We start from the raw sequence: 14136 nt of genomic DNA, 5'->3' as shown, positions 1-14136 counted from the left end.
TTCAGCCTCCTGGTACTGGTAAATCCTATTTAGCTAAAGCTGTTGCTACTGAAGCTAATAACTCAACATTTTTTTCCGTCTCTTCATCAGATTTGGTTTCAAAATGGCTGGGTGAATCAGAAAGATTAGTAAAGACATTATTTGAGATGGCAAGGCAACAAAAGCCGAGTATTATATTTATTGATGAAGTTGATTCGCTTTGTTCTTCGAGGTCAGATAATGAATCTGAATCTGCTCGTAGGATTAAGACAGAGTTTCTTGTTCAGATGCAAGGTATTGCTCAACATGAATTGTTTTCATTATAATATCATATAGTTATCTTAGTCAAATTTAAGCACTTTCTGTTCCAAACCATAACTCTGTCATGATTGAATTATTTAATACATAATCGTACATGTGTTTGGTTTATCTTAGTATTTTTAATATGCATTTTAATTAAATAATTCAATCATGACTGAGGATGTTGGATCCTGCGAAAGTACTTTCATAATAAAATTAAAGTAAGATATGTTTTATCTCAATATTCATTGTTAGGTTAATATTAATAGAATTAAAAATATAATTTAACAGTACAAAGCAATAATTTGACTTAAAAATATTAATTTCAGTAAAATAATTAAAATATTATAAATACTTTTAAAAATTCAGCTTGAAACCTCATTCTTCATACTTAGTGACATATTTAAGAAGAAGTTACTATTATCAGATGTGTGCATTTTTTATATATTTTTTATACTCATACATATGTATATCTACACATATACAAACATGTGTGCACATATTTGTATATATTCTATTCAACTAGTCAACATTTTGTCCAAAACCAAAAAAGTTTCTTTTAAAATATCTAATCAGTATCTTAATGTAAAAACTTTTCAGCAAATCATATGTGTGAATAAAATAGAGAATGCTACATATGTTCATGCACTTGAAGAATTGGCTGTTAGTAAATCATATGAGATATAATAGTAATATTTTATAATAATTATTATATTTGTTATAAAAGAATTTTTTACCAGTAAATATTGTACAATGCAATGTATTGATGTTGGAATGTTATAAAAGTAGCATGCATTCAATTCATCCCATTAATGAAGAATTTGTGGGTAAGGATTAAGTAATTTGTACAAATTTCACAGTTAACTTAATGATAAACTATATATTATTGTTTTTATATTATTTTATTGGATTCTTTAGGTGTTGGAAATGACAACGATGGAATCCTTGTATTAGGTGCTACAAATATTCCTTGGGTCCTAGATGCTGCCATCCGAAGAAGGTTTGAAAAAAGAATATACATTCCATTGCCAGAAGAGCATGCAAGATTGGAAATGTTTAAGCTACACCTTGGTAATACATTTCATGAACTGAAAGAAACTGATTTTAAAATACTTGCCAGCAAAACAGAAGGGTATGTAAAAACATATCTTTTATGTAAAAGAAAATATTTATTTTTTTAAATTATAATTCTGTTTCTTGCTTGCTGTGCTAACCTCTATGAAAGAATGTTAGCATCTCCATTCTTCATCCAGAAGACTTTTTCATGGATATCTGATAACTCAAACAGATGCCCAGTTTGTGCTCGCTATGACTGCCGACTTACAATACACCTCATCCTTGTGGTTGTATCTATTATTTTGTGGCATTGCATCGCAAGTTTAAAGTAGGGGCTAACATGCAAACTAATCTAGGGGATAATGAAATGTTTTTATCTTATGTTTTACAATTTTTTAGGGGGATACTCAGATAATTAAATTACTATATTGTATTTCAGCTAGTCTTGCCAATTGCCATATAGCAGTTGGAAATTTTTTTAATTTTAGATGAGATGTAAAATGTGATATATGTTTATTACAACAAATATATAGTATCCAGGCAATAACACGGAAGCATTTTTCGCCCAGAAAAAAAAGTTATGCTTAACGTTCTACACAGTTTCTAATATTCAGTACCGTATTTCTTTATGATAAAATATGTGCTAAAAAAAAATCTGGAAATGTTATTTGATGTGTTTTATATTTTCAAGGCGTATATCAGTAAGGCGCTTGTTTTAAGTGAAAAAATAATACTATTGTAATGGATAGAGAGGCTTCTAGGAAGAAAGAGTGAAAACAAATGAAGAAGAATAAAAAAAAGACAAAAGGAATTCTTTTTAGAAAAGGATTTATAGAAAAGCGTAGAAATTATTGCACTTGACCAATTAAAAGGACAGGTTGGGTACTGGTACTGCAGGCCAGGCCCTAGACACAGAGATGTAAATACTGCCGGGGACGAGCAAAGTTTCCAGTTCAGCTCAGTGTGTGATAAACACACTGGAATACAGTTTGCGACAAATACAATCAAATATGCGAGAACATTCAGAGTGAGTGTGTGGCAATGAGTGAGTGAAGAGTGCGTCACAAGTATTCCACTTTGGTCAGTGTTTAAAAACTAGTAGCTGTTAGGTGAGTTCTTTGTGAACAGGAGTGAAAGTGACATTATTCTCTTACAAATTATAAGGTAATACTTTTTATAAAATATTCAAAATTTCATAATATAAAAAAATTCTTGCATTAAGTGAATTGTTGATTTTTTTTATTGTTGTCGTACTGTCAATTTAATATTATTTTCTGTTAGTTATTAAGTTTATAGTAACTGGAAGTGTACTTGATATTTATAGTTTAATTGCTATTAAATTAATTTTGTATTTAATTTGAATTGCTATTTTGTACTTTGCAAGTTATTTAAGAGTAATAATTTTTTTTTAATGATATTTTAGCTGTGATATTAATTGTAAGGTTTTAGTTGTTTTTTTCTCTTATATTTTTATTCTGGGCAATGATAACATGCAAACATTTTTCTCCCTCAAAAAAAAGCCTTAATTTCATAAATATATGTCAAGGTGCCACACAGGATTAGCCCTTGCTTGCTGTGCATAAGACTACCAGTTTAACAGTACTCTTATTATTGATAAGGACAAAATAAGTAATAAATTTATTAGTAAAAAACTAAATTAGTCTGATATAAACTTAATATCATTAAGTTAATGCTGAGTGTAGTTTCCCCAACCGCATGTCAAATAAAAATAGTTGAATAAAATTGAAGTAAATTATCATTTGTGGTGGATGCTGATGTATTATTACTAATTTAAAGATTAAATAACAGTTCATATTTTTTTTCAAAAGAATACTATGATTCAAATAAAATGACAGTTTTTCATTTAAAGTTGTCAGTAGTCCACAACTTGTTAAGTCCGATCTTTGATTTTGTTCCTTCATATAAAAGGTCTTACTGTTTACTAATTCACCATAAATTATATGAAATGTATTAATCTACAATAATGAGTGTAACAATGTTAATGCAGAAAAGCATAGTGAATTAAGTCCATATAAATTTTCACGATGCAGCAAGGAGTTTTATTTGCTGATGCCCAAACAGATGGTTTTGTTGAATAAGCAAATGCGTGTCGTTTCAGAAAACCGATTCTTCATAATCACTGATTTTGTTCACACACCATTTCCTGACATTTTACAGAATTTCTGCTTAAAAATTAAGCTTCAAGGATTAAACTGTGTGCAAGATAGGTCCTAAATATCAAAGTATTTTGTTTTTTGACCACAACTTGGGAAATGGTAAAAAACTTTTCTGACATCATGATTGGTGATGAAATGTGGGTTTCTTATTTTAGTACAAAGTAAAATAACTGTCCATTTGATTAAAAAAAATCAAGCAGACCTTTGTGTTAGTGTAGAACCTGTGCAAGTTTCCTGGATTCTGAAAAGTATTTTTTTCATTGTTTTATGGAGACAGGAAAAATAATCGAAGCAAAGGTATACTGTGAAACATTTAGAAAATTGAAGTATGTCATTCAGAACCACTGATAGTTGTTCTTATTTAGGACAATGTGTATTTTAAGTAGAATTTATTTATCTGCAATAAGCCTTCAGACTGAGCAGTCACCAATTAACTGTGTAAATTATTACATTAGATAGAAGCTGCAATCTTATGGAGTACAGAATGAAAAGAATCCTTGGTTAAATTTTGGCTCCGATCTGACCAGCAGGAATGGCCTTACCCAAAATTGCTTTTTGGATTTGTTTAGAATTTCTAAACTGGCTTACCATTAAGCACAAAATTAGGCCAAGGTTTTCTGTCCATGAAATTATAATCTTATTAAGTTTTAGGCCCTACTGACAAGTGAATAAGGTAGTATCCAGTTTCACATTTTATTATTTTCCTTCTAATATCATTAAATGAATTTAGATTTAAGTAAAATGTTTCATTGTGAAGGATCATATATAATGGGATATTGATTTTAATGCGAGTTAAATATTGCTGTAATCAAATCCCTCGTGTCATATATGGACTTTTTGAAACAACCTATAGAAATCGAAGTAGTTTACTAAATTCATCAAAACTTTTTAACCAAAATAGATTTCCATTTTGTATAGTATAATTGCTTTGATAGATGTTAATAATAATAGTCATTAATATTTAAAAATCCTATGGAATATTTGAAAAAATAATCTGTCAAGGGAAGCGTGGAAAATTACACAACCCTTTGCCAACATTTTTTATATATATTTCCTCAGTATCTACTACTGATTGTTTGTCTGTCAAATTAGACTTCTAATTTTAGATTTTAAGTAAAATTTTGGTAATTGGTTTTTGAGTGAATGTTTTTCTGTTCTGTAATTTTTCTTAATAACCATTTATCATAACTCTTTATTTGTATTGTATTAAAATTAATAAAAAGTTATACCTACCAAACCAAACATATTTTTTTTTGTCATAATTTCTCATTTTAATTCAGATTGTTGATCAATGTATATATATTAGTTTATTAACAATCAGAGTTAAGATGAGAAATTATGACAAAAATAAGAATATCTTTGGTAGATATAAAACATAAAATTGGAACTGAAAAGGGAGTAGTTATCCTTTATCTTTTATATGCTGAATATGTATTCTGAAACAACCCATCACATAATATTCTTAAGTTACAACCCCTTAAATTTATTTGTTCCATCATATGTGGAACAAATCACATCTATATTGTGACGCATGCTGTAGACCTATATTTGATACATAACAGTTGAATGATGTCATTTCATGTCAAGCCAGACACATATACAGACATGTTAGTGAGTCAAGTAGTGAGTAATTCAACGTGATGAAATTATCTTCAGTGAGTTAGTTCTTGTATTGCGTTTTTAGTTGTGTTATTGGCTTTATTATACTCATGTTATAAAGATTGTTTCAAAACTTAATTATTTTTAGAATTAAGTAAGTCTTTCTGTAATATTTCAGTTTACTTTCATTCATTAAAACATTTTGAATTTTACAATGAATAAAAATCAGGCTTGTAAAAATTCTCAAAATATTTTTTGTTACGCTTGTGAAGAATTCACCATGAAAATTCAATGAAAACCAGTATTGAATCTGCTGAAAACTGCTTACAAACATTATTTTGACTGTCCCTAGGGAGACCAAGATAAATACTGGGCACCACATGTAGAATGCATCAAGTGCTACATTAAATTAAGCCGGTGGTTAAAAGGAAAAAAGAGCACGTGTCTTTTGGTGTTCCTATGATTTGGCAAGAGGCCTACTAACCATTATGATAACTGATGTTTTTGCTTGACAAATGTTACTGGTTCAAACAATTTAAACAATAAAAGCAGTATTGAATATCCAAATGTTCATTCAGCAATGAGACCAGTACTTCATCGTATTGATTTACAGATTCAAATTGCTCCAACTTCTTGGAAAGAAATTCTGATTCCCCAGAAGGCTCAACCAATGAATTCTCAATTTCAGTAGATATTAATTACATCCCACATCCCAGAAGAATCAAATACTGAACCTTACTTCATCATACAAGCAGAACTGAGCGACCTAATTCATGACTTGTATTTGTCAAACATGCAGAACTCCTAGGTTCACGTCTTAACGGAATTGAATTTATTTAACAAGGATACTAAAATTTCAGTACATAGTCGAAACAAAAATTTACTGAAATACTTTAGAAGAAATGGTTTAATTAGTTCATGCCATGATTTATCATAGATATTCCTCCCACGCATTTATCATAGTGTGGGAGGCTAGTATCTGAACTGGACATTAAGTATGTTATTCATGATTGGTGTTTATTTATAGACTCGTCAAAAAAAAAAACTTAAAGGCAGTGTCGTTGCATAACTTGAATAAGTTTTCTTCTATACTGGTAGCACATGCTGTAGTTATGAAAGAAACATGAAAGAATGTCAAAAATTTTAAAAGCTGTTAAATATGATGGAACACTCATGGCGAATCATTGCTGACCAGAAAGTGATAGGGCTACTTCTTGGTCTTCATAGTCGCTTTTTGCTGGATGATAAGAAGAGAAGACCACGATCTCAAAAGGAAAACAAGAAAAAAGAAGTTAAGATAAATGTAAATTTCTGCAAAATAAAGGTAGGAATTTTAAGGGTAATTATTGTTATTTTTGTATTTTATTAAGAAGTTTCTCGATATTTTAAAGGGTCATAACTAAAACTCTTGAGGGTGTGAAGAAAAACTGATTTAATTTTAAGATTCAGCATAAAAAATGCATTCTAATTCATCTACTTTTATCTCGGTTCCAATTTTTTTTTCTGACCTGTGTTATTTTTTATGTTAATCTATTGACAGGTACTCTGGAGCTGATATTAGTATTGTTGTAAGAGATGCATTAATGCAGCCAGTTAGGAAAGTTCAGACAGCAACTCATTTTAGAAGAGTTAGTGGGCCTTCTAGGACAGATCCAAATATAATTGTTGATGATTTATTAACACCATGCTCTCCAGGTTGTCCAGGAGCAATTGAAATGACATGGATGGATGTTCCTGGTGATAAATTATATGAGCCTTCTGTTACTCTTGTAAGTTTATAAAGTATTTCCATAAATACCAATGTTCTTAGTAATTTATGTATATATGTTGTACTTCTCGTGTAACATTTATCATAGTGTTAAGAGGGATTTAACCATAATGTTAATTCATTGTTTTATAAATATGTGCATAAATTTTAAAAATATTTTAGAATCATATTCATTTTTTTATTAATTACTTATAATAATAAAGTACTAATACAATATAGTGATACAGTTTTGTGGCACTTTTAGTTCCTTAGAGCATATTCAGCCTTAATCTTGTATTACAATTAGCATAGCAGATCCCAGTATTAACTGTTAATGGGTTTTTAATCTCATTGTATTTTAATAAAAATTCACTTTTAATACCTTTCCTAAAATTAATATTTTTTTGTTGTTGATATTTCAGAAAATCTAGGGTGTTGAAATTGAAAATCAGTCATAATAACTTAAAAGTACAGTATAAAATATTTTTATCATTTAATGTCAAATTAAATTAAAATATTTGGGGTGGTACTTGGCAAGATGTGTACGAGAGTGGTCTGCAAAGCTCAGCGTCCATAGAACATAACATTAGTCAAGTGATTTTTTTTCCTGCATGCTGGTACAACTGTTTGAAGATGCCATGTGAAATTGCAAGTCATTCTATCCATCATTTGGCTGCAGGCAGCCATCTGAATCAGTTGTGGTGCATATGTTGGAAATAGAGAAATCAAGTATCATGCAGTGATAAAATTCTTTGTAAAAGGTGTGATGCTGACTGACTGAAATTCATTCAAAGATCATAAACGTGTTTGGTGACTCTTTTCCTTCAATTTCCACCGTGAAGAAAATGGTGGCCAAATTTAAACGTGGCTGTGAAAGCGTCCAAGATGATCCATATGAAGGATGTCCTGAAAGCGCAACCATCTGGAAATCATCAAAAAAGTGCACGATACCAATCAGTTCATTGATTTGTATAAGGTATTGGTATAAAGTTTAAAGATGAACATCTTTAAACCTTGCATGATATGATTTTGGAAGATTGGCATAAGAAGGTGTGTGAAATTGCTAAGACAGTAGGGATTTCAAAAGAATGCGTCTGTTACATTTTCCATGAAGAACTGCATGATAAAAGCTTTGCGCAAGATGAGTGCTTGTGTTCCTAGCAGATCAAAAATGCGTTTGTTTGACACTTTCTGAACAGTGCTTGGTGTGTTTTATGAAAAACAAAAGTGATTTTCTGCATCGATATGTGACAGTGGATGAAACTGGAATTCATCATTACAAAAACAACAATCCATGTCATGGATGCAAGCCGGTTCTTCATATTTAAAGAAGGCGAAGATGGTGCCATCAGTGGGAAAGGTCATGGCATTGGTTTTTTGGGATGTGAAAGGAATTCTGTAAATCAACTATCTTGAAAAAAGTAAAACAATAACTGGGGAATACTATTCTAACCTTCTATTGAAACTGGACGCAAAAAAGCTTTTGCATGAAAAACAAGTTTTTGAAAGCAGACCTGGCTTGCAGAAGAAAAAATCATCTTCCATCAGAACAGTGCACCTGCCCTCAAAAGTGTCTTGGCGATGGAAAAATTGAGGGATTTGCACTATGAAGTGCTAGAAAATCCGCAGTGTTCCCCAGAATTGACTCCATTGGATTTGCATCTTTTCCTAAAACTCAAAGTTTTCCTCGCTGGTCAGCATTTTTCATCCAATCAAGAATCAATTGTGGCTATAGACGGGTACTTTGCAGCACTTACAGAGATGGGATAATGGTACTGGAACAACGCTGGACGAAATATATTAATATTAAAATGAGATTATGTTAAAAAATAAAAATTTCTTGAAAACATGAATTCTTATTTACACTATCAGGCCAAGAACTTTTCAGACCACTTTTGTAACTTGACCCACCATAGTCATTTTCTTGTTCCCTCTTCTAAATGTTAAGATCATAAATAGTTTTTCTTTGTATTGTTGATATTACCTGTAACTATTGTCCATGGAGCTCAATCGGTATCATATTTACATAGAGTACAATATTATCATATAATGATATTGCATAGACCATAAAAAAGCAAAATTAATGATATTGCTCTCTTAAAAGACTGAGCAATCTGAAATAAAGATTCATTAATTGGATCACTTACCTGATATCATCCTGTCTGGCTAATTGAATTATTAATTCCACTCTGCACTGATTATTGGCAAACTTGTTGTAATCCTGTTTAATCCTGAAAGTTTAGATAAATTTTTTTCTGCAGTAGCGTGATTGTACACAGTATGTCTATAACCTTCTAACCTTGAAGGATTTTCACTATGAAGTGCTAGAACATCCACCCTATTCCGCAGATTTGTGGAATAGCTATATAATTACTACAGTAACTATATAAAATATTTGAATGTGTTATATAGTTATTTCAGCATCGAGACATTTTTCTTTGAGATGACATCTCAGAAGTAGGAAAATCAGTTTTCCTACTTCTCGGTTGTTTGATAATCATTTAAGTAAGTCAATGTGAGTGTTTTTGTGAAAATGGAAAAAGTTGAATATCGTGCCATGATTAAACACTTGCATTGGAAAGCCAATATGCCTATGCAAATTAAAACAGAGTTGGGCGCTGTTTACAGGGACTCTGTCCCATCACTCACCACCATGAAAACATGGGCAGCTGAAAATTTGAATATGGTTGTACGAACTTGGTTGATGATGAAAGTTCAGGACAGCCAAAAAGTGCAACCACCATCGATATTAAAAAAGTTCACCAAATGGTACTGGACGATCAACAAATTAAGATTAGAGATAGTAGAGGCAATGGGTATATAGAAAGAATGTGTTTGTCATATAGTAATTGAAGAATTGGATATGAGTAAGCTATCCGCACATTGGTGCTGCGTTTGCTCGCTTTGAAGCAAAACGCATTCGAATGAACATTTCCAAGGCTCTGCTGGAGCAGTTTAAGCAAAACGAGTCAGATTTTTTGTGTCAATTAATAACTGAAAATGAAACATGGATCCACCACTACACTCTTGAGACAAAACAACAGTCAAAACAGTGGACTGCAAAGGATGAACCTGCTTTGAAAAAGTCAAACAGTTCCATCGGCTGAGAAGGTGATGGCGATTGTTTTTTGGGATACTAACAGAATTTTGTTTATCAATTATCTTCAAAAAGGTAAAACAATAACGGGACAGTATTACGCGTCATTACTTGACAAGCCAACGGCAGAAATTGCAAAAAAAACAACTACATTTGAAGGAGAAGAAGTGCTTTTCCATCAGGATAATGCGCCTGCTCACACTTAGATGGTCACCATGGCTAAAATTCATGAATTGCACTTGAATTGGTTGACCACTTACCGTATTCACCAGATCTGGTCATCTCAAGCTCAAAGCAACTTTTTCTTTTTCCTAACCTTAATGTTTCGCTTAGAGGAAAGAGATATTCATTGGACAAGGAGGTTATCACATATGTAAACGTCTGTTTTACAGAGATGCCAGCTACTATTTGGAAGGGTTAGAGCATCGCTGGAAAAAGTGTATCGACTTGAAAGGAGACTTTGTTGTAAATAAAACTATATATGACAGAAAAAACCTGTTTCTATGTTAGGCTCAAAACTTTTCAGGCAACCCTCATAGATAGAATTGCCACCTTGGTGAGTAGGGGCTTACTTCACCAAGATAGGTGTTTTGGCATCGAGCCCTGGTTAGATTAGATACTCACTGTTAGAATGAGAAAGATGAGTGGAGAACCCTGTGATGGGAGCTGCGGTGTGGGAGTTTATATTGACCTCACTCCTGAAAGCTGACCAAAGCAGAGAGATAGGGTAGAGGCTTATTAAATTTCTGAATCTTTTTCTTGATTTTTAAATAAATCAATAGGATTTTGAGTAAATTGAATTGTAGGACAAAATTGTTGTTGCAATCAACAATTAGTTAGATATAGGAAGAATTTTTGTGTGAAACTTTCGTATTACAGGAAGGTGCAGGAATCATGTTTCCATGAATCGATTAATTTGATAGTTGAGGGTTGTAAGTTATGGTAAGTGATCATAGTTGGAAGAGGCCATACGAAGGAATAGTAGGTTCTTTAAATACACTGTTGGAAATTTCTGCCAAGGCATTTGCATCAGTCATATCCCTGACAGCCCAAACTGATGACTGTGTTGTGTTATCAAATTTAGAGGGTCGAAAAGACGACTTTCAGTAAAGCCCATCAGGGTTATGAACAGAGGGGAAGGAGGTGGTGTCCCAGGATCATCCCCTTTAGGGTTCAGGATGTCCTCCCAGTTTTAACTTAAAGATACTTCAGAAATATAAGTAATTTTGTTTCTCAAATACATGTGCCTATTATAAAAATATATTAATTTATTTTCTCTTAATGGTTTATTTTTAAGATATACATTCTTACATAAGGTAAGATAATAGCGTACCTTATTAGTTTAGGTAGGATTTTTAATTACTATTAAAATTACAAATAATTCTTTAACATGCCACTAGCATATTTACATAAATACCTGTGTGAATGTAATTTACGTTTGATTCCTATGATGCATTGTTAACACAATTTATTGGGCACATCATTGATGAGATGGACATTTACTCTTCTTATTTGGTGTAACTGCAGTTCTTTAATCTTAATTGTTTCTCGTATTTTCAACTGTGAAGGCTTAGGGCAATTCATGAATTATTCTGCTGTTATTGCATGTCATTCAGAAAGACAAGAATTTATTACAGTAAGGCTGATTTTTTTTTAATTTTAATGATGAAAGCTAATATTGCTCATATGAGAATAATGTTTTTCTTCATTGTTTTTTAAAACTATTAATTTTTATTTACTTTATGCAATATTTATTTATATTGGATCCATTTTCCTCATATTTTTACATTTTAGAACTCTCCTCCTCATAACAAAATAAATATTGTAACAAACAAATCATTGTTACAACTTGGATTTCCTTACTTTGGTGTATTGATAATTTTATGCTGGCTTTGTTTATTGTAGGAAGGAGGGTTATTTTTTTATCACGTAACGTAATTTACTTGTTTATTTTATTCGGATTAATTAGTACTTTAATAAAAAAACATTTCTGTTTTATGTCAAGAAAATATTGTTTTTGGTATTATTGTTATTGAATTTCTTGATGAAATATGAGTTTCAAATGGCCTGCAAAAGTAATTTTTTACTTATTTTTATTGGGAGGGCTGTATGAATGTAAAATTATTGTGATGACCTTTGTGGCCTAAATTTTATTATTATTTTTAGGAAACAGTAATCAGCTCATTCAGTTCTTCAGTTATAGAATAATATTCAAAAAAAGTAGTAATAAAAGAAATTTGTGTTCAGTTAAAGTTGTGATTAATGAAAAATATTGTTACATTTTATAGAATAAAATAATACTTGCTAAAAAGCAAAAATATTTTGGATAACTGAAATTTCTCTTTAATTAACTGCAATCACTTTTAAATATTTCTTTTAAACGAAGGTGTACAAAATATCCAGTTTTTGAGACATTTCTATACTATTTACTATTCGTCCATAGGACAAAAGTATTAGAGATAATTATCTTACATATTTTTTTTTTCAAAAAGGAACTTCTGGGGAAGGACAATACATATGTGGCAAGCATAAGAGGTTCATATTTTTGTACTTAATAGTAAGTTTTTTTTATTTTTTTTTAAATATATATAAATGATTGTTTGAAGAAAAAAAACTTTCATTGTGAAGGGGTAAAATTATTAAAAATTGTTTAGCAGTGAATGTGTTAATTATAATATTTCATATTTAATGACTATTAATCTTGTTTTTTCTTTTTTCAAATTGAAGAATGATATGTTGCGATCATTAGCAACATCAAAGCCTACTGTAAATGACGAAGATATGAAAAAATTGGAAAAATTCAAAGAAGATTTTGGGCAAGAAGGTTGATTTTAGTTTTAGCTTGTGAAACGCTAATATTTATGTACTATATTTATAAAAAAAAAAAAATATTAATAAAAAATGTATTGCATATTGAATTAAGTTAAAAAAGCAAAGTAATCCATTTTTTCCAAGTTACTGTCTTACTAATTTTATATATATATATATATGTGTGTGTATATATATGTATACATATAAAATTAATGAATAGTTTGTGAATAAAACTAAGAGAGAGGGAAAGAGAAGTGTTTTAAGTAAGAGGTGAATGAAGCGCTGTGTACTGTAAAATGTACATTGTTTATTAGTTATTAGTATTTTATTGTTATTATTATTATGTTATGTATTCAATATTGCTATAATTAATTAATTGAGTTTATTCGATTGTATTTATATTAATGATAATATATATTTGTAGTTTAATTCATATGATTTAATGCTTATTTTATTTTTGTTTCTTTATATAATCCTCAATGTACAGATTTTTTAACTGTTTAAATTAAGATAATCTTGTTTGTCATTTTCTTTTCTTTTCTTCTTTTGCTTTAAACATTGCAGTTTTTACTCATCAGTTTACTAATGTGCTTTATGAAATGTCTGTTATTCTTAATGTTGTATGTATGTAACTTTTTCTTAATCTGAAATATCATTGAGTGTTACAAATCACTTATGACCAACAATCGGTTTCTTATTCCAAGAAAAACTGCATAAAGCATTGTGTACCCTTTCATGATCGGTGGAAATTAATTTATTTAATGTTGCTTCTTTTATTAATTATTGATCATTTCATTCTTATTTCAAACTACTATTAATTTATTTTGAAAATACTGCTTCCTTCTTCCAAGTTTTATGAAACTATTACTTTAGAAGGAAGTAATGTAGTGTATCATTTTACCTAGAATCAAAACATCTACTGTTAACCGTGTCGGTTGATTAGTTCTTTTTAGAAGAAATTTGTTTTTATTATAATAAAAACAAATTTCTCTTCCAAAAAATGCATGGAAAACAAAATCTATAAACAGCAAGTTACAAATCTATTCAGATTTGTACGGGTTTATAAATTGTAGTAATCAGTTCTTAAGAACTTATCAAATTAATAAAGCATTAGAATTATTGATCAACTGTTCTGTAGTGTCCCAGAGACCTCCTTCCACTAGTTACTTTTTAGATTCAAATAAAACTGTTACTCGGTGTACTTGTATTATTTATTTAATAAACTGTACATCTTTATTCTAATAAAATTTTGAAATTATAAAAAAAGAAAATAGACAAACATGATTATCTGTTTTTAATCAGATAATTAAAGAATTGTCTTCTGACATCACAAGAAATTTAATTTTTTCCAATGAAAATCAGTGAATAAT

General features: G+C 30.2%; 1 protein-coding gene across 1 annotated transcript in view; it reads left to right on the top strand.

Moving 5' to 3' along the window:
* Vps4 (vacuolar protein sorting 4) overlaps positions 1-13204 on the top strand; it is a 49634-nt gene extending 36430 nt beyond the window's left edge. Inside the window, exons 6-9 of the mRNA XM_075373355.1 lie at positions 6-273; positions 1198-1411; positions 6652-6880; positions 12683-13204. Of these exons, the coding sequence (XP_075229470.1) occupies positions 6-273; positions 1198-1411; positions 6652-6880; positions 12683-12784 (813 nt within the window). The 3' untranslated portion in view covers positions 12785-13204. The remainder of the gene's footprint in view (positions 1-5; positions 274-1197; positions 1412-6651; positions 6881-12682) is intronic.
* The last annotated feature ends 932 nt before the right edge of the window (positions 13205-14136 follow it).

The sequence above is a fragment of the Lycorma delicatula genome, chromosome 8 (genome assembly GCF_047948215.1).
Source record: "Lycorma delicatula isolate Av1 chromosome 8, ASM4794821v1, whole genome shotgun sequence".
Lineage (NCBI taxonomy): Eukaryota > Metazoa > Arthropoda > Insecta > Hemiptera > Fulgoridae > Lycorma > Lycorma delicatula.
This window is presented reverse-complemented; position numbering and strand designations above follow the sequence as displayed.